Raw genomic sequence first — 27,855 nt, 5'->3', positions numbered from 1 at the left:
GAAGCAAAATTGACATTTTTGTTAAACTAATGGCTAAACCAAAAACGTATTAAATGTTTCATAACACAAACATTTCTTCCCAACTTATTTGTTTGTCTCAATTTATTTGTATTTAATTTTTAGAGAAATTATTTACTTAAATGCACCTATATCCTTAAATTCAAGAACCAAACATTTTTTTCTCTACAATTTTTAAGTTTTGTTGACTCCTCTAAGTTAAAAATATCTTCTATCATCTACGAGTAAGCAGACTGATAATCAAGACAATTCTTCATATCAGATCCTCTCTCATTTTCTGGGTTTTTGATTAAGAGTCTGGATCCGCCCTTGCCCCCCAAATCGTTCCATCTATCTCTCATCACCCATACAGGCCAAACCATTTGGTCGATTGACTCCAAATTTGCAAATTAAGGTTTTAAGCCGATTCGCGTTTGGTATTTTTGTATACAAATTTGTTGGTCATAAAACGAAAGTTTAAATTTTCTTAATTCATCTTCTAATTAAAACAAAATATTTGTGCAATGCTCCAGAAAGGTACCCCAATAGAACCGTTTTTTTTTTATTTTAAAGTTTTCTCAAGAACTAATCAATCAATTTCAATCGCTTTTTTCTCGAAATCCGATATCTCAAAAATGCTCCATAACTTTCAAACGAGATTGAAATGTAAATGTATATCAAGAAAATCTAAATAACTACATACATAAAATAATTTTAAACTCAGGTTTCAAAAACCGCTTTAACGATTTTCATTTTTTCTCTGAATTCAAATGCATTTAAATTCTTGAACACAAACTTTTCTTGCAAGTACATTTTGAAATCTTAAAATAAGGGAAATATTCCTAAATAGGCTCTTTGGATACAAAATCAAGTTTGTGCGACTCAGTCATGTATTTTATTTAGCTTTCTTTTGTCAAATTCCGTAGCTTGGCCCATCTGCCCAAAAATCTTATCAAACCATCATATTGGAAATTTTTCTAACTATAATAAAAGACAAACAGCTATTACTACTTTTTTAGAGACTCATAAATAGATTAACAAATTGAATTTGACATTTACACAAGTTAAAACCGTTGTTCTTAATTGTTGAGATTGTTTAACAAATCCCCTCATTAGAAAGTCTCTCATTCTAAAAACTTCAAACTTGAAAGAATGATTTCGAATAAAAAGAACTCATAAAGCGATACTTTTTTATCTTTTTTATGAACCACAAATTACTTTAATCGCTTTAGAAACTCATCCATTTTTATATTGTTATTTTATTTAAATATACAAATTGTTTAAAAAAATAATAATAATAAAAACAAAACAACAAAAAGAAGTCACAAAATGAGATCAACTTATGTTGTGCATGATGCATGTCTAAGTGCGTGACATAGATTCAAAATCTCTCAACTTCATCTCATCACTATACGAGTATGTACATATAGATACATAGATACATTTGTATCTATTTAATTATTCAAAACCATATAAAATTATATTCAGTTAGCATTATTTTGTAGAACTGGCTTCTATATTGTTTTGTCTCAGCTATTTAACTGCAAGGCTTATTTAACACAAGTTTCCAGTGAGTGCTTATGTAAATTAGTCCTCTAATAAACACTCTGTGACGATGGCTATTTAATAATGGAATATACATATTTACAAAATTATAATTATATTCAGTTATACAGCAACAACTAAGCATCAAAGTCATAATCAAATCAAAAGGTTTAGAGGAAGGAAGGTTGTAGGTAGGCTATATGTGCTTCCGATGACTAAAATATGTAACCATAAGATTGTTTAGTTTTGTAGTTTAATTGAACTTTCGAAGCTTAACTTGTTAACTGATGTGAACAAAACACAACGTTTTCGATTGAAAAGGTAAAAAAGTTTTGTTATTTTTATTTTGTGCAAGTTTCAAAACTGATTTCTCGAGGGGTCTCTCTCACACTTTTTTTCAAGTTATTTTTTTTTTGTTGTTTTGAAAAGCACCTAAAACAATACTTTGAGTTGAAATATTTCGTGATATTATTCTGCCTGGCACAAAATGCTTATGACTTTTTGTTTTGCTTTGACACTTTTTTCAATATTGTTAATGTAACTTCTGAATGACTTTATGGAACTTTAACTAGAAAAAATCACGCCTCGTAGTTCCAACTATTATTTAAGAAATGAGTGGTATAAAAATATTGTTTGTTTATAATTTGGTGTAACGCAAATTTGTTAATCAGTTAATGATTTTGTTTATTCTTTTACTTTGTTATTAACTAGGAAAGTGTAGAACGAGAAAATAGTAAATAATAGTTATTTTCCAGTGAATACTCTTTTTTGAAATTAGTTCAAAACTTTTGTAAAGTTTTGCAATAAGTGTTTTAATTTTTGTTTTAATTTTTAAAACCCCACTATTTGGGTAGTTGTTACTTTTGAGGTGTCTTCTGTTCACTTTTGACAGTCAAGAACTTTGAGAAACTACAATTTCTTAAAATAAATAAAAACAGGCGTTTTAGGTTAGGTTAGGTTAAAGTGGATGTCCTTGAAGGAGTAGGACACACTTACTCGTAGGACCGTTTGTGATACCACCTAAATTATGAGGCTTACTTCTAAGCTTGATAAAACCACTCTCTTACGAAACATTAAATATTGATTTTGTTCATATTATTGCGATCGTTTAGATCGTTATAGAAGAATTCTCGTAGGTTAGGTTGCGTTTGAAGAAGTGAAGATCTGTTTCTTCCTCTTCCTCATCCAAACAGGTTCTGTAAAAGTCATTTGAGAATGAAGAGAAGAGAGACAGAGTCTAGAAATTTGATAGTGGACTGACTATTTGAGAAAATACGGATATCAGATGTTGTTATCTTTAAACCAGGACAATTCTTCTTTTATCGTCGAAAGGTACCTTCTGGAACACGCTACAATAATTGTTAATAAAGGCAGAATGAGTGACTTAATTTCAGTTGTTTTTTGTTGAAGTTTCTGTCGGATTGCAATTGGGGAATGGAATTTATGCTTAATACTTAAGAATTACGGAGTGGCCAATTTTGTTGTTAACCCACTGCGATGAAGCTTTTGGGCGATTAGCAGAGCTAACTAGCTATTGCTAAGTATATCAAGAGGTGTTAGGTAGAGTAGGGTACGCAGTGTCGAAAATGGGGTCGTGCTAAGCGTTCCGTTTATACTTGGTTCTTCAACAGGGACGCTACAAAAATAGAGCAGCAGGGACAGCAAACGACATATTTATTGCCGCTCTTTTGACATTTCTCTTCAGTAATGTTTGTCATTTTGTGATAGAAAGATATACGAGCCAACAACGAGTCGAAATTAATAAAATGTACATCCTTACAAGATTAAATTGACGCAAGATCTAAAGCTTCTTGGCCACCAAGAATGTCTTCGTCAATAAACAAAATATGCGGTATTGGTCAGGCAGCAATTCCACACGTACTCCATGAGTCATCATTGCATCTCGAAAAAATTACGGTTTGGTGTGGTTTATGGGCAAGTGGCGTCATTGGGCCGTACTTCTTCCATGATGATCAAGATTAATGTCACAATCAATTTATTGGAAGCCAAGTTTGAAGAACGTTTTATCCCAAGAAATATTCCAGTCGCTTGGCTGCCTTGGTCGTGCAATTTGACGCCGTTACACTGTTTCCTGTAAGGTTTCGGCATGTCTACGGTCTATGCCAAAAAGCCAGCAACGGCGATTGATGAACTTCGTACGAATATCGAACCTAAAATCGCAGCAATATCCGCCGATTTATGCTTAAAAACCGTCGAAAATTGGGTTCAGCGTCTGGACTTCTGCAAGCGTGCCCATACTTTCAAAGAAATAAAGAATTTCATTGATATCCAAAACCGTTTTTGTTTTATTTAAAAAAAAAACTTTTGTAGAGCTCTTATTGAAAAACCCGATATATAGGCAAGCTGAACGTTGGGCTTTATTAAGTTTGCCGCGGTTTATAGTTTTTTAAAGCAATCCACCATACTGCCACACCATACATTAAAATCGTTCTGATTACGTCTGTGTATAACCAATACGTTATTCAGGGTTGATAGCCCCATTTATTACCAATAGCTTTTTTACAAGAAAAGAGAGCTACAATAGCTTTGTCAACCTTTTTTTATATTACGTTTCCAATTTAGTTGTTTGTCCAAAATAAGATCAAGATACTTAGCCTCGTCTCTGAACTTTAATTGCAAAACTTTATAATATAAGAAGCGTTAACATTTGGAGTTTTGTGTTTCTTTGAAAATAAGACTAAATCGGTTTGACACCCAGTCTATACCGATCAGCCCAAAATATAAGTTTGTCTAAGGCATTTTGTAAGAGTTCTTTTAGGATGTAACATGTTTTCCTGAGACCGCTATAGCAATGTCAAGGGCCTAGTGACTTATAACTCTCAACCATTTATGTGTTTGAGTCATGTAAGGGATGGAAGGGACCTACAATTTTATGCTGAATCCGAACGACTAATTTGAGAAAGCATTTTCAAAAAAAAGAATGATTTGTGAATTAATCTTAAAAGGCAGTAACCGTGAAGAAAACTTTAACAATGTGAAACCGTATGCGTTGCTAAAGAACAACTGAGAAAATTCCTGCTGTAGAATTGAATTTTTTTCCATTTGACTCCAGTTTGTTGCTCACAAAAATGTTTGTTTTAAATATCTAAATGAAATCTCTAATTGGGAAACCCTTTACATTCATAACTTTAAAATTAAGTGTGCATTTGGTAAATAAAATGTCAAATTTTGTTTAAGAAATTACTTAAAAAACTTGAATGCATTTTTTTATTCAAAAAACTCAATTTGCTTAATTGATACTTCAGGGCTTCCTACTTATGCACATAGATACATATGCAGCTCCATCCCACTTGTTTGAAAGCATCCTTAAATTGAATTATTTATCTTTCCCAAAAATAATAATTGTGTTTTGACAAGACTCAGCTGAACAATTTCGAAGTTTCACTGTAAACGAAACAATTTTTGACGTTTGATATTTGACAGCTGCTTAATTTACACAGCATTTAACCAAATTAATTAAAATAGCGTTCAAGAGAACTTTAGTGCAAACATACCATTGTAAATATGTAATTTACACTTCCGGCGTTAACATTTTTAATAATTATGCTAAGTATATTGCACTGTTTTCCAGATTTCCCGAAAATTTATTTTTGAGAATATCATTTCTTTTTAATATTCAAAACATATCAACAAATTTAAATACCTATTCTTGTTTTATATTTTAATTAAATGGGTTTAAAATCTGCCAACAAAATTAAGGCTTTCAAAGCACCTATAAATTTTGTATGAAGAAGTTTAAAGCCTTTCAAATTCAATAACTTCAGCCTTCAGATTGTAATACTAAGCCAAAACATTTAATGTCCGTTTCATGTTAAGATCTTAATTCAGGTGTCATCACTTTTAGATTATTTAATACAGATTAACATATTCCCCATCATCAGATTATATAATATTCAAATTCTTGAAAATGAAATCACTTTTATTTTTTTTTCTTACCACAAAACAACAAAACTATCATCAAATAACAACAAACCTCTATAAATGCCAAACTTTTTTAAGCTATTTGGTATCAACTTTTCATTTAGCCCAAAACAAAAATAAAATAAAAATAAAAACAAGTGATTTAATACCTACCAAACTTTTAGTCATGATATGTGTACGAATGTTATTTGGAGAAAATAATAGAGCTCATTTAACCTTAATCAACTTGATATCCCTAAAAGCCTTAATATACAAAACATACCTTTCAGCGACCCACCTCAACCAAAATACAAAACACACCTTAAACAATTTTGGTGGGCTTCGGTTTCCTTTTGGATTTTTTTTGGGGGGGGAGGTGTAAGTTTAACAATTCTATATATGGCAATATAAAACCGTTGAAAACATGATGTAGATATACTGATTTGGATAACGAGTATCTGAAAAACAATAGGTTTAGTTTTATACACTCCACTTTACACTACACTATGATGTGCACCCTTAAGGCTTCCTCACTTAAAACATCCAGAGATAGCGCATGATGATGCCCTTAAAAACTAAATTTAAGGACCATATACGATACGTATATACTTTGGCGTTAATAGTTTTGGTTTTGTAACATTTACACAATCGTTATTGTTTTAGGAAAAGCTAGAACAAGTACTCCCTTTTGTTTTTTGTTTTACTATGTACGGGTTTAGTTTTATTCAAATGGTTTTCACAGGGTGTTTTATAAAAGAGTAATAGAACTTGAAATTTGAAGAAGACAATTTTATAGTAGGCTTATTTTTAGGTTACTTTGACATACAATTCAAAATGTCTGACTTTAATGTCAGCAAAGAGCAAAGGCATGCACCAAAAATTTAAGGTTAATACACATCCGGCAAAGTTGAAACTGACAAATTAAAAAAAATGTCCCAGATCCTTATTTAAAAAACAAACACCCTTTTTGTGATATGAGGCAAAATGTTTACATTCAGGATATCATTTATTATTCGATCTTAAGTCGTTAATACTTGATAATGACATTAAATCACTATGAAATGTCAAAATAATCGAACACAAATACAACTAACATAATTTATGCATTTCAAAATGCAATAATTCCTATGTTCGTGCTTTGATTTTAATCATTCAAACAAGCAAGCAAATAAACACCCTTTGTAAGTGCACACAAATAGTCATAGAGACAAAAAAAAACATATTTTACGATTTCGATTATAAATTCAAAGTTCGTTAGCAGGAAACAACTTCACTTGACAGCTTGTTGACATCTTCAAAGATTCAAATGAGTGACAGGCTTAAGCAGTGTTTGGTTTGAATATGTACGAGTATTGTGTAACTAGTGTTAGATGGGTCTAAACAGGTAAACAAATCATATGATTCATAGGAGGTTTTAGTTTGATGAACTTGTGTATATTATCATGTTGGCCAAAAGGCTGTGTGGATTATATGGTCTTCTTGAAATTTTATTGATCGAATTAATATTCAAAGGTATATAATTCTGATGGGTGGAGAGATGATAAGTGCATGCATAACTTGTTGTAGGAAATTTACACAATTGGTGACAGAAAGAAAAACGATGTCTCTATTGAAAATGTAACTTTTGGTGAGAAAATATTATTTCAGGAATTGAAGACTTTTTATTTCCTGGGAAAAATGCAAGGGTTTGATGAATGAAATTTTTATTTTTAATCAAGTAAGTAGTATATTATGAAAAAAAGAACAAATTTTTACATCGTTTTGGATAAAGAAAATATTGTGAATCCCTTTTTTTGTTGGGTAAGAAATTACGTTTTGAACCGTCAGTCAGTTCAAGTTGTATTGGACAGGTTCAAATCTGAAACCCACAAAATAAATGCTGGTGTGCCACAGGGCTCCGTTTTGTCTCCGACACTCTTCCTAATATTTAGAAATGATCTTTTGTCTGCAACTTCTAACCCACTAAATTGTCTCGCTGATTTTTGATACTAACCTTGTTCTTCGGATGTTTTTTATCAACGGCAGCATATGATAAGCTCATTAATTTCGATCTTCAAAGCATTTTCCAATAGACAATCAAGAACAGTGTACAATTTAATGCTTCGAATGCTCAATGCTGTCTACTGTCGCAAAAACGTAACCCTTCACCAATGCCACTTTCCATGAGTGGTACTTGCATCAAGGAGACTAAACAACTACCAGTCCTAGGTATGTGCATTACAAACCACTTGTTGTGGAGGGATCACATATTTGACATTGCCAAAAATGCTGCCTAAGTGTTTAAGGTTTTTAACGACGATGCAAGAAGTTTTACCCCTTCTGATCTGGCGATAATTTACAAAGCTTTTATTTGTCCAAAACTAGAGTATAATTCTTATATTTGGACTGGTGCCCCAATAACTCAAATACTTGAGTCTTTTGAAAAAAATTGAAGGGAGAGCTTTGAAAATATTAGGTGGTCGTTCTATTACTGAGACATTATCTTCTCTTAAACACCGCCGCAAGGTTTCATGTCTATCATTGATTAATCGATATTTTCAGCAGCAATGCACTAGTGAAATAAACAATTCAACCGTAATACCCGAATGCTTATCAATAAACCCTTGAGCCCAGCTTTGGACGCCCTTTTAAGTGAAGTTATTCATTTCTTAGCCGCACTACATGAATACAGACATTCAAAACTAATGTTCATTGGCACCTCCTTTCTAAGTCTGCCCTCCCTTCCTAATTGCTGGCAATGTGTTTTATCATTATAAGGGTATTTAAACCCCCTTTAGTGTTCAATATATTTATGAAGCATTGACATACACCACGTGGCTTCAAACTTCTTAGAAAAATAACACTGTGAGGACACTTTTCTATGTGAACGAACGATTGTTTCGTTGTTTTACTTGTCACTTCGTGTTGAAATTAAAAGTCGTTCAAGTCGATATCATTCAATTGCAATTATTCAAAAATCATTAATCAACCACTAGCCTCATTTTTGTATAACTTAGGTCCAATCACACCGCTGACGGCTTATAAACCAACTAGTGATACATTCGTTGAGGATAAACAGGCTTTTCAACAATAATTCTTCAATTCTGTTCCTTTACGTAGCCTCCGATGAGGAAAGTTAAAAACTTTCCAAACAAAACAAGTTTTTATAAAAAATACGGTGAAATGTACTTTGTGGAATTTATAATTCTAAAGATAGATATGAGGAATTAACAAACTTGGGATTTTATCAACACAAATTACTACAGCTGCAATATTCTTTCTCGTTCTTGTGCCTCACATGACTTTTATCCAATTCTTACACCATTTCCGGTAGAGAAGGTGTTTCATAATTGAAAATTTTGACATTTCTCGAAGTTTACAGGTCTTAGAGTCAAAATAAAAGATTTTAAGAGAGATGTCCGTACGTTCGTGCCGTTTTTCAATAGCTCAAGAACCAGAAAAGATATCGACTTCAAATAAATTTTGCTATACAGATAATAAGGCAGAAAGATACAAAAAGGGCTCTCAAGAAAATTGCGTGGGTTGTTTTTTTACCACAGCAGTTTAAAAAAAAAGGTAAACATTTTGGTTAACCCTAAATATCTCAGGAACCAATGACACTAGAAACTTGAATAAAATTTTGTATTATATATTTTGACGTGAAACCAAAGAAATATACTTTTGGAAAAAAATTCCAATTAACGGTTTCTTATAAATCAAAAATACTGAAAAAAAATATTATTTAGCTCGAAAAAGTTACCAACAAAAAACGATTTGATCTCCAAAATAATTGTGCAACGTTTTCAACATCTGGTAAAATTTTAAGAAAAATCGAATTGATAGTTTTTTTAATAAAAAATAAAAACCTAAAAATAAATTACTAAAAGTTGGTGAAATTTGACTTTCAACTCAAATATCTTTTCAAAATGTTGAGATATTGGCCTTAAACTAATTTTATATTTTAAAAAATATTGTTGTCAACATCCAGTAGCCTTTTGAGAAAAATCGAATTGACAGTATTTTACCCAAAAATAAAAACCTAAAAGGGCATTATTAAAAGTTGGTAAAAATTGACTTGCAACTCAAATAAATTTTCAAGACTTTAAGACAAATGCTTTAAAATAATTGTATCTTTTGAAAAATATTGTTGTCAACAATTAAAAAAATTGAAAAAAAAAAACAAATTGATAGTTTTTTTACAAAACAAAAAGTAATAAAAGTTTTTAAAAACTGATTTTCGACTCAAATATTTTTTCAAGATTTTAAGATATTGGTTTTAAATTAATTTTTTGTTATAAGCAAAATTGTTTTCAATATTCGGTAAAATTGTCAGAAAAATCGAATTGATAGTTTTTTTTACAAAAAATAAAAACCTAAAAAAAAAAGCAATACTAAGACCTAGTAAAAATTTTCTTTAGACTCAAATATCTTTTCTAAAATTAAAAATATTGGCTTTATCTCTTATCTCACAGAAAATATTGTTTTCGACGTTCAGTTAATTTTTATTAAAATCCGACAGCCAATTTTTTCATGCAAAATTAAAATCTGCAAAAAAAAGTATTTGTTTATATAAGAATTAGTTTTTTTTTAGAAATCTTACTAAAATTGGTTTTCGACAAAAAGTTTCGTTCACATAAAATAATTTCGAAATTAAACTATTTCATTATATGCAAAATGTTATTGGTAATATTTAAAATTTTTAGAATAATTCAACTGAGAACTTTTTTTAACAAAACACGAAAACCTACAAACTTTTAAGCAAGACAAATCGACAGGCAGGATGGGAAGTTATTAGTGTGGGTCGCACCCCAGCCTCTTTACTTCGACTTCGACTTTTCGATTAGATATCTAATTTCTACAGAAATCGTAAAAAAACTATTCCCACGCCCAACTGACCTTTTTGAACCCCCAACCTACAATTGATTTCCCCCTTAAATATACCATCAATTATACATTTTTCCACCACCACCCACCTACTCAACTTTAGGACTCTGAAAACTGCTATGCCCCTAGCTGTATAATTCTACTTTTGGGATATAATTTATTTATATATTATGTTAGATTTTTTACTCTTTCGTTTAATTCGGACCTGGTTTTTTTTTAACTTTTAAATTGTGTACTGACTGCAACAGATTTCAATTAAGGATAATTGAGCATTCTAGTGATGGTCACAACACAAAAAAGAAGAATATAATTCATAAAATATTTATTTCTCATTGTAACTGATGGTAACTTTGCGCATTTGTGTATAAAATATAAATAATATTTGAGGGTTTCCAGGATTAATTTCAAAACAAAAAACATACACATTTGGTGTATAAAATATAATGCAAGTTGTTTTACACGCTTTTGATTTAGAGAGAGAGTTACAATCGGTCCACAGCACAATCCACCGGAAAAACATATATGTAGGTATACCTTTACGGTCGGTGGTACCCTGAAGCAACTATGAGAGGTAACTGATTTATTAAATGAATTAAGCTGTCGCTCAAATATGCACCCGTCAACCGACATAAAGTCTGTTTTTGATGCGAGTGCAAAAAACCAGCTAAATCGTTATAATTCCAGACCAGCAGTGACTAGCTATATTTTTTACCACGTTAGCCTTGTCGTCGTCGTTGGTGGGTTTGTCTATTCCTAGATATGTACTTGTATAGCACCACCAAAAAACCCGAATCGAACCAACCAAAAATATATTCTGTCCGAAAACCGAAGGGAGAGTGTTAAAGATAAATAGACTTGGGATAAATTCATCCCTAATTTTCATTTGATTTATTTATCTGCATTGAATGATGCAAGCAGATTCTATGCTATACAACTAGTCTCTGCATATATTCAAGCAGTATCAAGCAGTAGCATCAGTAGCAGCATCAACAGCATCAACAGCAAGCGCAAACAAATCTTTCGCATCTAATTTGCCCCCAATTCTAATGTAGGTAGGTTTATGGTGATATAGATAGGTATAGGTATAAAATAGATAGATAGATATCTTCTCGTGCATATTTTATACGTGAAACCCTTTTGGTGTAGTTTGATTCAATATGTTTTGTGTGGGATACACAGCTTGCACATAATATCATCATGGGTGTATCTGAACTGTAACATCTGACGTTGAATTATCATAAATTACGCAGTTTCACCACTCCCAAAACATTTTTCAGCCGCCGAGCCGCGCCGCTTCTACTCATGCTGCTCCTGCTGCTGCCACTACCGCGTGCTAAATGATTATAGAGGTTGTGTCTGGAATATCCTAAAATGTATTTTCTACTTACATATTAACTACCTAAGCTAAGCATAGCTATATAGAGCTATAAGCTCTCTAACTTCTCTCTTTCGAAGAGAGAGGTATTTGTATATCTTATCTTCATTGAAAAGCCCAATTTAATGATATCTATCTATATATACTATATACAGCTATCCGTCGAAGAATTCTGCAAAAAAAGATTGAGGAATTGGTATTCATGAGAGAGGCCTCCACTTAAAGTTAAGTGATAATGAATCCTGCTGGCAAAGGCAAAGTCAATGGCAATGGTAATGGCAAAGGCAAAGGCAAAGTCACAACGAAGGCAACATTCCGATAACTGCTTTTGCTTTTGGGTGCTAAAAGTTGAACAAATGATTAACATTTCGTTTATATGGTTGCTATCTAATCTCTCAGATAAAAGATATTTAAATAGTATCTTTTATTAAAGGCAAAACACCAATTTCGTCTATAGGTATCAAATAGATAGATAGATAGATAGATATTTGACTCCTGTGTGTGTCCTGACGTGTATTTCATCATACCCCCCTCTTAACCCCCCTTTAACTAAGAACCAGAGTCAAAGCTATTTTATTAGCATAACTTTTGTTTTGTTCATCTTTATTATCTCTGTATATAGTGTGAGCATAAAAATATGTAATATGTTCGTTATAATAATTTGTCCGTAAGCCCGTATCTATAAATGTGAACACATAAAAAACAAGGCATTTGCCAGCCAGTTCTTTTTTCGAATAGTGTGTTGCTGTTGCTACTGAATGCGTTTGATACAGGGACGTAGCTTTAAAAAAAGGGTCCTGAGCAATTCAAAGCAACCAAAAAATGTATATACCTATTCATCAATTTAAAAGCTTTAGCTCATAATTCAAAACTTTTTCATTGTATATAGAAATCTACAATGTTTATACACAATGTTGCACGGTGTTTTTACCTATTTGAACATTATTTTACATTTAAAGTTGCATTAGATTTATCTTTTCAAAAGAAGGGATATTCTCCCCTTAAATAAATAAAGAGGTTCTAATTCACTTCCGAAATAAATAAAATAATGCTTTACAATCACAATGGTTCTACACAATGTAGCTAAAAATATTTGTATTGAAATATGTTGTAATTATTTTGAGTTTATAACAAAAAGAAATAACCAAAATTTCTGCATGAATTGCAACTTTTTTGTTGTATAAAAACAAATCAATATAAAGTTTATAAAGAATGTTGCGTAAGAAATACAATGTTTATACACATTATTGCAAGGAGTAGTTTCTAATTCAACATTGACATTGAATAAAATTTAATAGAATATTACATTAAATTTTTAATGACAAGATTGAAGTTTTCAGCGAACCGGATCATTGTCCTTATATATAAATAAAGAGTTTTTAAGTCACTTCTGAAATAAATAAAATAATGCTCAAAAAACATTGCAACCTCAAAATTTTGAATTCTGCAATTATTATTTTATAAAAAGGACATTTTCCTTCTTCCGTAGCTGTGGTGGCCATTTGGCTGTTGTTGGTTCCTCTTATTAAGAAACAAAAGTCAAATTATTCTTCTTATGTTTTTTTTATGAATTTTAACAAAATTCTCTAAAGAATACCTTCATACCAAAATTTTGTCAAAATGTAAATTGTTCTTTTAAAACATCTCTTTTACTTACAACCACAAGAAAACAAGAAGTTTTGAAATTACTCAAAACATTCTTTCTGCATAATAAACTTATAAAGTTTATATACAATGTTGCAAGGAATATTTTCATAGAAAAATTTTTCTTGAAGAAAACTACCAGTATTTTGTAATGTTTTTCAAAAGATTTTCGAATTAGTTCCTGGAATTCGAACTGAAACCACAAGAAAACAAGAACTTCTGAAATTACTCAAAACATGCTTTCTGCATAACAAACCTTAAAACGTTTATACACAATGTTTCAAGGCATATTTTTATAGAAAAAATGTTGATAAAATGTTTCATGAAGAAAACTACCAGTATTTTGTAATGTTTTTCAAAAGATTTTCGAATTAGTTCCTGGAATTCGAACTGAAACCACAAGAAAACAAGAACTTCTGAAATTAGTCAAAACGTTCTTTCTGCATAACAAACCTTAAATAGTTTATAAGCAATGTTTCAAGCCATAATTTCATAGAAAAAATGATTCTCAAAGAAAACAACTAGTATATTGTAATGTTTTTCAAAAGATTTTCAAATTTGTTCCTGATATTCGAACTTAAATTAATTGTAATTAAGCTACAGACACATTTTAAATAAACCAATCTCACAATTTTGTTTGAATTTTCACATTTTTCTCCCCGAAAATGTACTTTTTTTCCATTGTTTCCAACACAATTCTCTTTTATTTCTATCAACGCGGATGTGAAATACAATCTTAACGCCACTTACGGCTAATAGAAGAAAATTCTACACCTCACACATTATGTGCTTTAGAGAAATTTTCGGCTTGACAATATTAAGCTTGTGGGCAACAGCAGAATAACACCGCGGTCTCTATACACAATACGCTCCAAGTGTAATTCATTCTCATTGTCAAAAACCTCCAAAAGGCATTCACTGCCGTATATTCGCTCAAATACATTTTCCCTTGAACTAAAATCCTTGATGCCTACGGCCCTGAGTTCGATGTAAAAAGCTGTACACACATTATAAAGATATGTACGCGAGTATGTTCTTTCTCGCACTACAAGCTAGCAAGCAAGCAGGCAAGCAAGCAAGCAAAAAAAAAATAAACTTAAACCAGAAATATATAAACGTGTTTTCTGGGTCCAACGAACCATTTTGCTGAGGTATTTCTTCTTTTCCAGGGAAGAGAACGCAATTACGCTTTTTAATTGCTCTCCAGGTGTTGTAGCTGCCCTCATTAGTAACTTTTTAATAGGAGAAAATTACACAACTGAAATACTTTTTAGAGAGTAGCTGATGTAGATGTAGTGTAGCCTGTGCCTTGTGCCTTGTGCCTGTTCTGCTGCTGCTGCACGTAGAAAAAGGGACTTCACATTTAGGGTACGTATACGTTACGTGTAATATACATCACTTGCTGAAGCTCATCGTACCCATATAGCTTGTTCTATCTTTTACCTACAAGCTATCTACAAGTTACAATATACAAAACATGGGTTAGATAGGTAGGTATAGGTATCCTATCGTCTATAAAGTATAAAGCTTGAAAAATTTGGTTCATTTATGACTGGTAGTGGAACATCTTCATGTAATTTAACACAATATTTCTGCCCTTAGCACTAAAAGTCCATGCGGAAGTGTTTTCTATCCAATAAAATAAAATGAAATAAAAAATAGAAAAACGAAAAACGAAAAAGTAAGTTTGGTCCTTTTTCAAATTATGTGAAGAACAACACACATAAATTTATTTAATGTTTAGGCACAACATAAAACTTTCTCTAATAAACAACAATGTGTAAATCAACCCATTAAATTGTTTTTATTTATTTATTTGCAGGACCGACACATTCCAAGGAATGGTAATGGAGATGTGGAACCAGTTGTCGATCCATCACAAGATTACATTCTTATATTGGGCTATGAAAACGCCACACATACCGTATTGAGATTTCGCAGAAAATTGGATACATGCGATTCTACACATGATATTCCTATCACGGTAAGTTGGTTTTACATTTTTCATGATTGATTAAGAAGACCTATTCGATGTTTCAAGGCATATAACAGAGATTAAGGGAAAAAGAAAAGAGATTAACAAAAAGGTTTCTCAGCACGAGCAGTCTTCTTTCTTTCTTTTTTTTGAACTTGCTAGTGTTTATTTTTAACCATTTCCTACGCGCACCCATTTGCAAGTTTAAGCTTCATAGATCCTTTTAGTTAAAATTTATGGAGCTAATAATAGAAAAATCACACTCATCCATCACTTTACATGTTTTGATTCAAATTTGATTGGAATCTCGTTTTTATATTAGATATGTTTTAAGATCATCTAACTACACGTATAGGGACACTTGTAGAATGAGAAAATAAACATAACGTTAGTAAATTTTTAAAGTAATTTTAAAGATTCCGTTGCACGAATTCGACGTTACGTATTAATAAAAGGTTCCTCAGATAATTTGTGCTAAAAAGATTGTTCTTCTATTTACCATATAATAGGCCTTAAATTGATTAACTTTTATTCAAATGTAATTAAAAATCTTTTTGATTTCATTTCTGTTATAATTCAAATCAAAAATTGAAAACAAAATGGCGTCACTGTTACTCATCTGTCACTTAAGCAGCCATTTTTGTAGCGTATTTGACTGGTGTCAAAATCCTGTACGATAGAAGAAAAGCTGAGTCAGACAATAACAATGTTAAATTGTGATTAGAAAAGAGGATCTTTAAGATCTGTACAGGGGTATCCATTTTGCGGTTTCAAAAGTAAATGTAAATAAAACACATGTACAATATTTGTGTCAAAGGTTTATATTTATAAACACTGTCTTTCGCGTAGCCCTTCGTCGCTGAAGAAAATTTTGTTCGAAAAATCGCCGTCCACCCCCTGTTGTTCAAGCACCCATTCGACGAGGCTGTCTGCTGGCTCCAGTTGTTGTGGGAGCTGGACTTTATATGGACGTAGATGTAACGGGTGACCACACAAAGATGCCCATATTTCTTTTTTGTCTCGCTCCGGTGGTAACATTGCTATGGTGTCGAATGCGCGATGCAGTTGAAGTACAGGTCAGACAAATTTGTTTTCATTTATTATCTTTCGTCATGGATAGTTATACCGATAAAGAACGAGCATTTTACGTCGAGTTATATTTTCGCGAAAATTCGTATGTAAAAGTATGAAGTGCATTCCGGCGTCAGTTCAAAGTTCCTCGTCATACACGCGTGCCTTCATAGAAAACTGTCAACAGATGGGTTCAAAATGTTCGTGAATCCGCCAAGGCAACCGATAAGAAGCGTCCGGGCCCGCCGAGAACGGTCCGTACGGCTGAAAACATTGAGAGAGTCCGTGAAGCGACTCGGTTAGTCAGCGCGACAACACGCGTCTTCTTTGGGCCTACAAAGGGAATCAGTGCGTAAAATTTTGGTCAAAGATTTAAATTTTTACCCGTACAAGCTCATGATAACCCATAAATTGAAAGATACCGACTACAGACAACGTTTTCTTTTCGCTCAGACAATGCTTCGAAAATTGGCAGATGGTGAGATCATTTTGGGTAATCTTTTAATGAGCGATGAAGCTCATTTCGAGCTTTCCGGCGCCGTAAACAAGCAAAACTTCATGTATTTGGACGAAGATAACCCAGTCTGGATACACGAAAAGCCGTTACACAGCCAGCGTGTGACGGTTTGGTGCGCGATAGCGGAGTGGGTCATTGTCGGTCCCTACTTTTTTGATAGAACGGTAAACGGAGAGCGGTACAGACACATGTTAAGCAACTTCCTCCTCCCCGAACTTCGCCGTAGACGTGGTTTGAGTCGAACAATATTCCAACAGGATGGTGCGACGCACGTGCCATACTGTATGCGAAACGCTCGCTCTGTTGAAAAAAGCGTTCGGTACTCATTTACTCTCTCGATCGACATATTTCGCTTGGCCGCCTCGTTCTCCCGATATGACTGTTCCGGATTTTTTCCTCTGGGGATATTTGAAAGAGCGTGTCTACACGACTCGTGTACGTGATTTGGAGGATTTAAAAGATTACGCCGGAAATGTTAAGAAATGTCTTCGAAAATTTTGTCAAAAGATTAAACGATTGTGTTATGAATGTAATATTTCATAAATAATTTGTCTAATCTGTATTTTCGAATAAAATTTGTATCGTTGTTGTACGTGCTTTGGTTCTGGAGTTATTTCAAAAATAAATATGGGCATCTTTGTGTAGATTAAAATACAAAATAAGCCATAATGTGGTGTAAGATAGTCCCAATTCCTGAGAAGGGCAAGGAATCTTCACATTCGGTTCTTCGGCAGCACTTTCTCTTACAGCACCGATATTTTCATTGGTACGAGCGAAACGATGATGCAGGCCTTACAATGTCTGTAATAAATCCAGTCTCTTCAAATTTCTTCACAATTTTGCCAATTGGTTGCGTAGTTGGACAATTTTTTAAACCATATTCTCCTCCTAACCCTAAGGCACGATATGTCGCTGTGACAGAATCACCATTTTTGTTGTGCTATAGTTTTTCGTAAATGTCAGACTTTCAATTGAAAAACTGGTTTAACAACTTAGTTTGACAGATGTCAAACAGACAGATTGTATGTTGTTATCATCATACATTTTTATGTGACATTAGATGTTACCAGAAACGTCAATACATCAGCCATTGTTGGACAACGACTCTTGAAATTGATTTCTGACAAATTAATATTTATTGTCACGTGTAATCGAATCTGCTACAAATCTGCAAATCAAAGTTGTAAGATTTTCTGACTATTGTGAGAACAGACATTTTTTCCCTGATTATTGACAGCAATGGACAGATAACTGACAGATCTGACAATATTGTAAGAAAATGAATGTCACAATAATATTAAGCAAGAAATAAGTGTTGAAGATATATACTGCTCTGTTTTTCATGACTGATGGTGTCACAAATGCGGTTTAAATTTGTGTTGCACCTTATCCTTGTAAAACATTATAAAAAATGTCAAATGTCAAATCATATAATTCGTTAACCGCGCAACTATTGTCGACGAAAATTAAAAATTACATCAAAAATATTTGTTGTTTCGTAACATCCACTCTAATGTTGGTACGTTTGTGGATGATAGAAATGTTTTTCAATTTCAAAAAAAATATATATAATAAATAAATATTTCAACACACAACGATGACGACGAACGTGTGCAGCAGGTATTTGAAAAATGTCATATTTCTCAGCCTCATTTTCAAATCCCGGAACCATCCCATCTCTCCATACAAATGCTTCATGATGATGATGGTATATGGTTGGTTTGAAGTTTTAACAGAACAGCAGCAGCTGTTGTGTTATAATCACGAAAAGCAAATCTAAATTAATTAAATTTGAAGGTGAATCTGAATGCAAATAAAATTTGACCTACCTATGTACATACAATCATATACGATATTTGATGTGTGCGGTATGGATAATATTGGAATGTACATATGGTGTTTTTATGTTATGTTCTATGAATTTTGGTGAACTAAAACCACATTCTGACATTTTTGTTTTGTTTTGGGGAAAAAAATTAACAAGAAAAAAATTACCTATTTATTTGAAAATCAAAAATGTTTTAAATTGAAATAAAATAATTTAATTCTGTAGGAATTCCTCTAAAGGAAGAATGTGTGACGGCATACAAATTATGAGAGAAAACATTTTTAAGATTTAACATTTTATTAATAAAAAAACTTCCTAAATATTAGTTTTTGTATGTTCTTATTTTTATTTAAACAATGACAGTTCATAAAAATAAACAAAACAAACAAACCTAAACGGACCCATCAATTAAAAATTTTACTTGAAATTTAAAAAGGTTCCTAAATGCAATGCAATAGGCAGGTTCAGGCGACATAAAAGACTTGAAAGTAAGGCCAGTTCTAGCATCTGATTGGCCAGCTGCCAAAGAATTGCCTTCCAATTAAGACAACTTTATTGGAAAGTTGACTGGAAAGTTAGACAAGAAAAATCTACCTAACTGTCAAGTCAAGTCTACTCATGTCAAAATGACAGGTGATCATGTTTTTTTATTCAATTGAAAGTTGAGCTTTATTACTCTATGATTTATTTATTTTCTGCACAATTTCACTTAATCTTTTCAGTAAAATGGTTCCTAGTCAATTTTGAAAAGAAATAACTAATAATTCTTTACAATACAATATACAAATCGTGATGGAGTTGTAGCTTGCCTGAGGAGTGTTTTGTAGACAATAATTTTGTTGGTACTTTTCGAACTATGAACTTAAGTAGAAGTTTGCGAAGTAAAGTTCTGAATTTAAAATTCATGGCACTTAAAAATTAACTAAATGTTTTGGTCGACATTTACGTTCAAAGAATGAAGTTGACTGCAAATGAAGTCCCTTGTGTTGCCTGAACCTGCCCAATGTTTCTGTAAGATATTTCATATTTCTCCCAAGAATGCAGTGTTTCTAGGACTTATAATTCCTGTAAAACCGGAAGCCCTCATTATGTAGTTCGATCTATGACGGTTAAGTTAAAACCTAGAGAGTAGTTCTCCAGTTCATTAAAAGGAGTCTTCAAGTTTTTCAAAGTCCTTGTCTTCCGAAAACATTTTACTAAATAAAGAAAAAAAACAAGTGTAGATCACGAATTATTAAAAAATGAAATCTTTTAGGTAAAAGTGACAGATGACAGACGTCATATGAAATTTAACAAATTACTAAAAGTTAAAGTAGCCACTCCGTGATTTTAGCTTGAGCACAATGCTAAGAGATAGAAAGATGTTGAAATTGTATAACTCATCTTTTTAGCTCAGTAAAGTGCTTAAAATGACTTTGACACTTTATTAAAACGTTAAAAAAAAAGTGACAGATGACAGACGTCATATGAAATTTAAAAAAATACTACAAATTAAAGTAGCCATTCCGGGATTTTAGCTTTAGCAAAATGCTAAGAAATTGTCTACTTCATCTTTTTAGCTCAGTAAAGTGGTAAAAGTGACTTTGACACTGCTGCTCCAATCAAATTGACAAATGTCAACTGTCAAACCTTTAATCTTTCTTATTTCCTGTTAGAAACATCGCAATCTGCACATTTTACATAAATTTAAATAACATTTTTATTTTCAGGATGACACAATGCGAATTGTGTATATGTATAGTGAAAATGATCCTAGATCAAGTTCGATGGGACCTGGATCATTACCCGATGTAGCTGATGCTTATCGAGCATATAGACCACTTTTGCTCACACAAAAGTCACAACCTAAATCCCACAGAGACGATAGAGTAAGAGTTTTGGAATTACGTAATGAAGACGTTGAACTTCCAAGTGGTGATGATACACTTTATTGGTGTAAGATGTTTAAATTAGAAGATATTAATAGGAAACATCATTTAATTCGGGTAATTATTATTTTACACAAATAAAAAAATTCAAATAAAAACGACATCCTTAATGATATCATGTCTTTTTGACACAGTATGAACCTATCCTCGATTCATCAGCAAGTATACAATATTTACAACATGTAACATTACACGAATGTCAAGGATCACATTCAGATCTTGAACTAATGGCTCGTGAACAAGGACGACAATGTTTAGGAGCTAGAGATATGCCCTTAGCTTGCAATGCAATTGTAGCTTCATGGGCTAGAGGTTCAGAGGTAAGTCTTCTACGAATTCTTGGAAAGATGATATTTGAAATTAATAGGATTTATTTTATTTTTTTAAGGGTTTTTCTTTTCCTGAAGAAGCTGGTTATCCTATCGATTCTCGACAAGCGAAATATTTCCTCATGGAAACACACTATAGCAATTTGCAACCTGATTTTTCACAGCTCCAAACAAAACAAATGGCTGATAATTCAGGATTAAAAATTTACTTCACTAATGTCCTTCGACCAAATGATGCTGGTGTTCTATCAATAGGTAAGTTTATCCAACAATTGATGATTCAATAATCATAACTCCCCAAAGTGTTCCAATTGCTGTATTCGTATGTGAATCATCAACGTTTAAAATCAATTTCTTTCTCAGTTCATGCTTTGAGCAATTTGTGCGACTTGAGATTAAATCAAAGCATCAATTGAATGGTTGATTGATTGAATTGATGTTCTTGACTATCTTTTTTATATTTTCTGTTAATTGTTTCATTAGTTTTGTTCAACGATGACAACGACGACGCGACCATGTCGTCAGTCAGGCAATGCAAAAGCTGAGGGTGATGCTTGTAGCTTGCAGCTTGCTTGCAGCCTTCATTAGGGAGTATTTTTATTGATGAATGACAAAATATACACATTTTTTCATCTATCAATAAAGCAACGATACCCTCTAAAGTGTTGTCGGGCAATTTATTTTATTGCCTTAACTATAGTGTGTGATGGACAAAAATGGGGCAATAAAGTGCGGAAAACAATTTAACCAATAATATTCTCTTTATTTTAATATGGTCAACTCAACTATGAGTTGAGTACTTCATTTTTCTTTATTGGGTTTTACTATTTCAATTAAAAAAAAATAAAGGGAGTACTTTTATTAATTTTATCTTTAGAAAAACATTAAAAAAAAAACTTGATGAAAAATTGACAAAATGAATGAAATTTTAATTTCGAGCTTCAGCCATATTCTTCGCAAAAAAATGGCTCGAGAGCCCATTAAATTTTTATATTCATTTCCTATTCTTATTTTGGTCGGTTTAAAAAATGTAAAACTTATTTTTTTTTCCAGGAATGGATCCGAATTGGCGTCATATAATACCCCCTGGACAAAAGCATGTAGTCTCTGATGGACAATGCATTGAAAATTGTACAAGTTATGCATTTCCACCGCAAGGTATTAATATTTTTGCTGTTATGATGCGAACTCATCAAATAGGCAGACAAATAAAACTTCGTCAGGTAAAAATTGAATTGAAAAATAATTAAAAAAAAAAAGAAAATCCTCCCCTTTATAAATATTTAAAATAAAAAATCCTTGTTTTTGTTTTGTTTGCTTTTTTTTAGATACGAAAAACTGAAGAACTTAAACCAATTGTTCAGGATAATAATATTGATCCTGATTATCAAGATTTTCGAAGATTAACAAATTCAGTGCGTTCATTGCCTGGAGATAGACTGATTGTAGAGTGTATTTATGATAGTTCAACTAGGAAGGCCATCACTTTGGGTAAGTTAAAAAATGAAAAATAAATTAAACAATTTAATTTAGACCAGTTTATAAGCATTATACCAATCAATTATATGAAAGACATTTTCACATTATAAAAACACAAAAATTCCATTAAATTGTTAAAGTGGGAAATTCAAATGGCAAAATATGAAAGAAAAACTGATTGGTATAAACTGGTCGAACTAATTTTTTATTTCATCGATAGACAAATTATTATAACTATTCGCAATGTATGTATCAAATATTAAAAAAATATTCGGCATGAAGAAAAAAATTTGTTTTAAATATGAATTAGACCAGTTTATAAGCATTATACCAATCAAATATATGAAAGACATTTTCACATTACAAAAATACCATGGATTTGTTGAAATGGGAAATTCAAACGGCAAAATACGAAAGAAAAACTGATTGGTATAAACTGGTCTAACTAGTTTTTCATTTCATCGAAACAAAAAAAAATATAAAAGTTTCTCAATTTTTATAGCAAATATTAATTCAAAAAAATGAGTATGAAGAAAAATTGGTATTAAATGTCAAAAATTGTGTTATTTCATGCAAATTATTACCATAAATATGTAAGCTCTGTCAACATAAACAATTGGTATAAAATGGCAAATATAATGCTATTTTGGCTTTTAGTACAGATAAATAATGTTTTTCCTATTGTTTCTCTTTTATTATGTACTCAAAACACTTTTTCATAAATTATTGCTTTATTTATTTTTAGGTGGCTTAACAATGAAAGAAGAAAGCTGTACGGTTTTAACACTTTATTATCCTCGTCAAAAGAAACTTACAACATGTCATTCGCTGCCTAGTTTACCGACAGTATTACATTCCCTAGGAATCGAGCAGTTAGCAACGTAAGTTTTAATTACATTAAATAAAAAAAAGCTGGGATGCGACCCACACTAATAACTTCACATCCCGTCTGTCGATTTCGTGGTGGTTTAAAAAACGTTGTTAGTTGAATTATTCTTAAAAAAAATTAAATTGCCAACAATATTTTTTATATAAAAAAATAGTTTAGTTTGAAAATCTAAGTTTGTTAAATAGATTTTTAGTCGAAAACTAATTTTTACCAATTTAAGTAGCATTTCTTAAATATATACAAATTCGATGAATGGCATTTTTTTGAGAGATATCAAGAACCGAACATCAATTTTTACACAAATTTGCTTACTATTTTTTGTAGATTTTATTTTTTTATGAAAAAAACGGACAGTTGGATTTTTATAAAAAAAAAATGCTGAATATCGAAAACAATATTTTCTATGAAATTAAAAAAGTTTGAAGACAATATTTTTAATTTTTGAAAAGCTATTTGAGTCGAAAGTAAATTTTTACCAAGTTTAAGTATTGTTTTTTGTTAGGTTTTTATTTTTTGTAAGAAAACTGTCAACTCGATTTTTCTCACAAGTTTACTGAATATTAAAAACAATATTTGTTAAAAATATAAAAGTTGTTTAAAGCCAATATCTCAAAGTTTTGAAAAGATATTTGACTCGAAAATCAATTTTTACCAACTTTTGTTAAATTTTCTTTTATGTTTTTATTTTGTGTAAAAAAAACTGTCAATTCGATTTTTTATAAAATTTTTCAAAATATTGAAAACAACAACAAAATTAGTTGTAAGCCATAATCTCAAATTTTTGAAAAGATATTTGACTCGAAAATCAATTTTTACCAATTTTCGTTAAATTTTCTTTTAAGTTTTTATTTAAAAAAAAAACTTTCAATTCGATTTTTCTCAAAATTTTACTGAATGTTGACAACAATATTTTTTAAAAGATAAAAGTTGTTTAAAGCTAATATCTGAAAGTTTTGGAAATGTATTTAAGTCGAAGATCAAATTTTACCAACTTTCATTAATTTTTTTGTTTAGGTTTTTATTTTTATGAAAAAAAACTGTCTAATCGATTTTTCTCAAAATTTTTCAGAATATTGAAAACACTATTTGTTTTAGGAAAAAATTAGTTGTACGCCATGATCTCAAATTTTTGAAAAGATATTTGAGTCGAAAATCAATTTTTACCAATTTTTTTTTAAATTTTTTTTGGTTAGGTTTTTATTTTTTGTAAAAAAAACTGTGTATTCGATTTTTCTCAAAATTTTTCAGAATATTGAAAACAATATTTCTTTTAAGTTGAAATTAGTTGGAAGCCATAATCTCAAATTTTTGAAAAGATATTTGACTCGAAAATCAATTTTTACCAACTTTTATTCATTTTTTTGTTTAGGTTTTTATTTTTTGTAAAGAAAACTGTCAGTTCGATTTTTTCCAAAATCTTAACATATGTTGAAAACCTTATTTTTCGTTGCACAAAATTGTTTTAGAGATAAAATAATTTTGTATTCGTAAAATTTTCGAGGTGGCAAATTTTTTTTGTTTGATTTATAAAAAAAACCGTTAATTGGATTTTTTTCAAAAAATTATAATTGTTTAGTATCACGTTGCAGTATATTATATAAAATTTAATTCAAATCTCTAACGTTTTTGGTTCACGAGATATTTAGGGTTAACCAAAATGTTAACCTTTTTCAAACTGCTATGGTAAAAAAAACACTCCCGCAATTTTCATGGGAGCCCTTTCAGCATCTTTCTGTATAACAAAATTTATTTGAAGTCGATATTTTTTATGGTTCTTGAGCTATGGAGGACAAAAAAACGTCACAAACGTACGGACTTATGGACGCACGAACGTACTCGTATACGTATACACACACGCGCAGACATCTTTCTAAAAATCTTTTATATCGACTCTAGATACCTTGAAACGTCGAGAAATGTCAACATTTTCAAATTGACAAATCGGACCCATTACAATAACTTCCTATAGGAAATTAATATATGATTAGAATAAAATAAAAAAATAACTCCGGAAAATGTTTAAAAATTCGGAATTTTAACGGATTGGTATAAATTTGACTTAAAAATACATCAAATATCAACGGATAAATAATAATATAACAGAATTTTATACATTTTTTTTATACAATGAGAAAATTGTCCAATGAAAATCTCAATTTGACTTCTGACATTTGAGCATGATTGGTATAAATAATAGAAAATCATCAATTCACTTGTAAAACTGTACTTCAACTAAATTTCAAACAGAATTTTCATGAACAAAAAGGGTTAAATACAAAAATAAACTCATTTGTTTTTTTAGACAATGTTCACACTGGCCTTTTTTTGACGTTCCATCATTTAACTTCCTCGTCTTGATTTTTTCTTAGCTTCTGCCTCACTTTCTTATTTCATTTTTAATCATAAAATGTTAGCGTCATACAATAATAAGCTGTCAAAGTAATCATATTTAATGGTATCCGATGTGAACACAATCTTGAAATTATTTTCTTGACTGGTATAAAAATGTTAAAATACTCATTACGGTTCCATTCACAATGTTTAAAAAAAGAAATAAAAGTAAATGTTTCACATACTTTATTGTAAATTTTGTATTTTGTTCATTTCAGAGATTCAAATCCTGTACTAATATCATCACCACCAGAATTAGCTGGCATGACGCTGGAATCACGACTCGTATCATATGACTGGGAAAATCAATTTGAAAAATTCCAGCAAGCAACGAGACGTGGATCGTTTAAGCCACTATGCTGGGGAGCTAAAAATCATTTAATACCGGTAAGTTTTTCACAAAAATCTAATAATTAAAAAAAAACATCAAACTGTCATCTTTTGACAGTTGCCCACTTCATTTTTGAAAAGTGACAAATGAACACAAAACAATGCATTGAAATTGTTAAAATTCAATACAAAAATGTTTCTGTGATTCAAAAACCTCATCATGACTGTCATTTTGTCATTTTTAAGGCAATAGCTTTTCCTCTACAAATAATTAAACATCCATTGATTTCACTTTAAAAAAAATCTCAGGAAGAAAACCCTAGCCATTATTTCAGTCACTTTTAATGCAAATAATTTAGAAATTTCCTGCGAAACTTTTAAAAAATCACACATAATATTCTCAAAACAACTGTCAAAAGAATTTTTGAGAAAAAACCTACGTTGGGCGCCACTTAAACCACACACATTATTCATTGAGACAAGTTTGTTTGAATGAAATTTTTATCTCCTTTAGCTTATCTTCGTTTGAAATTCGTATGAAAATAAACACAAGCAAAAAATCGGTACCTTATACGAGTAGATGTTTTTTTCTTATCAAAGATACAATATACCAAATAAAATATGTATGTTTTTGAGTATCAAAATAGATTTTAACTTTTTAAATCTGATATCAAGTTCAGCAAACATACACAACATATACATTAGTATACGATTTAGCTTTTCCTTGTTGGAATAATTTTAAAAATAACAAAATATACATTATCCATCCATATCAAATATTCATACAGGTACAAACTTTGTTTTGTTTTTAGAAAATTAATTTTACATAGATAAACAATATGAAAATATTATAATATAGATTATTATTGTTATTATTATTATTATCTATTACAGGGATTGGATTATCTGGAGGGATATACCATTAATGTTACAAAAACATGGAATAAACCTCGTCGCTGTAAGCCCAAACGATTATTTGTAACAGAAACTATTCCAGAATTAGAACTACCTGTTCTACATGAACTGGACAACAATAATATTATTGAAGGAGCTGCAAGAAGTAGTCGTAGTTCGGCTACAGAAACGATAGGATTAAGTAGAGCTCATCAAGGATTCAGTCGAACATTTACGACAACTTTTTGGTATACGAGTGTAGTATTAATATTAAAACGACTAAGTAGAGAGTCGTTGACGTGAGACTGGTCTAGTTGTTAAATTTAAAAATTATTATAGTATTATTAATTATTATTATTTAAACTGTTTTTATTTTTTATTATTTTATAATTTTTAATGATTATGATGATGATGATATAAAATGACTTCTTGTATAATGCGAAAGAAAAAAAAAAGGCATAAATGTCTGTCTTCAAAAGAAACACACAATATTTATTAAAAAGAAAAACTATAGTTTTGTTTTGTTGGGGGGCAATACATGTTTTTTGTAGACCTATAGTGCAGCATAATTATACATTTAAACAAAAGAAAAATTAAAAAAAAAACACAATACATACTTCGTAATGGCTAAATAAGGCATGTAATGTAGTCGTTTAGTTATTTAAGATATTATTATAAATAAAATAAATCATAGTCCATGGGGCTGTATGTAGATAGATAGTTGAACTGCATTTGGAGGGGAGAAATCGCGAACGACGATTAAGTGAGAGAAGTTTGATATACATAACACATTAATAAAAAAAAAAACTCTTGTTTTCATACATTATATACTTGAAATTGTACCTAAAAACTCACAAACCATGAATATCATCATAAAAA

General features: G+C 31.0%; 1 protein-coding gene across 1 annotated transcript in view; it reads left to right on the top strand.

Annotated features, from left to right (window-relative positions):
* LOC129954157 (MOXD1 homolog 2) overlaps positions 1–27,484 on the top strand; it is a 75,863-nt gene extending 48,379 nt beyond the window's left edge. Inside the window, exons 3-11 of the mRNA XM_056067882.1 lie at positions 15,168–15,329; positions 20,446–20,721; positions 20,799–20,984; positions 21,053–21,248; positions 22,047–22,216; positions 22,322–22,484; positions 23,218–23,353; positions 25,971–26,139; positions 26,977–27,484. Of these exons, the coding sequence (XP_055923857.1) occupies positions 15,168–15,329; positions 20,446–20,721; positions 20,799–20,984; positions 21,053–21,248; positions 22,047–22,216; positions 22,322–22,484; positions 23,218–23,353; positions 25,971–26,139; positions 26,977–27,279 (1,761 nt within the window). The 3' untranslated portion in view covers positions 27,280–27,484. The remainder of the gene's footprint in view (positions 1–15,167; positions 15,330–20,445; positions 20,722–20,798; positions 20,985–21,052; positions 21,249–22,046; positions 22,217–22,321; positions 22,485–23,217; positions 23,354–25,970; positions 26,140–26,976) is intronic.
* Positions 27,485–27,855: the final 371 nt, after the last annotated feature.

This window comes from Eupeodes corollae, chromosome 1 (assembly GCF_945859685.1).
Source record: "Eupeodes corollae chromosome 1, idEupCoro1.1, whole genome shotgun sequence".
Classification (NCBI taxonomy): Eukaryota; Metazoa; Arthropoda; class Insecta; order Diptera; family Syrphidae; genus Eupeodes; species Eupeodes corollae.
This window is presented reverse-complemented; position numbering and strand designations above follow the sequence as displayed.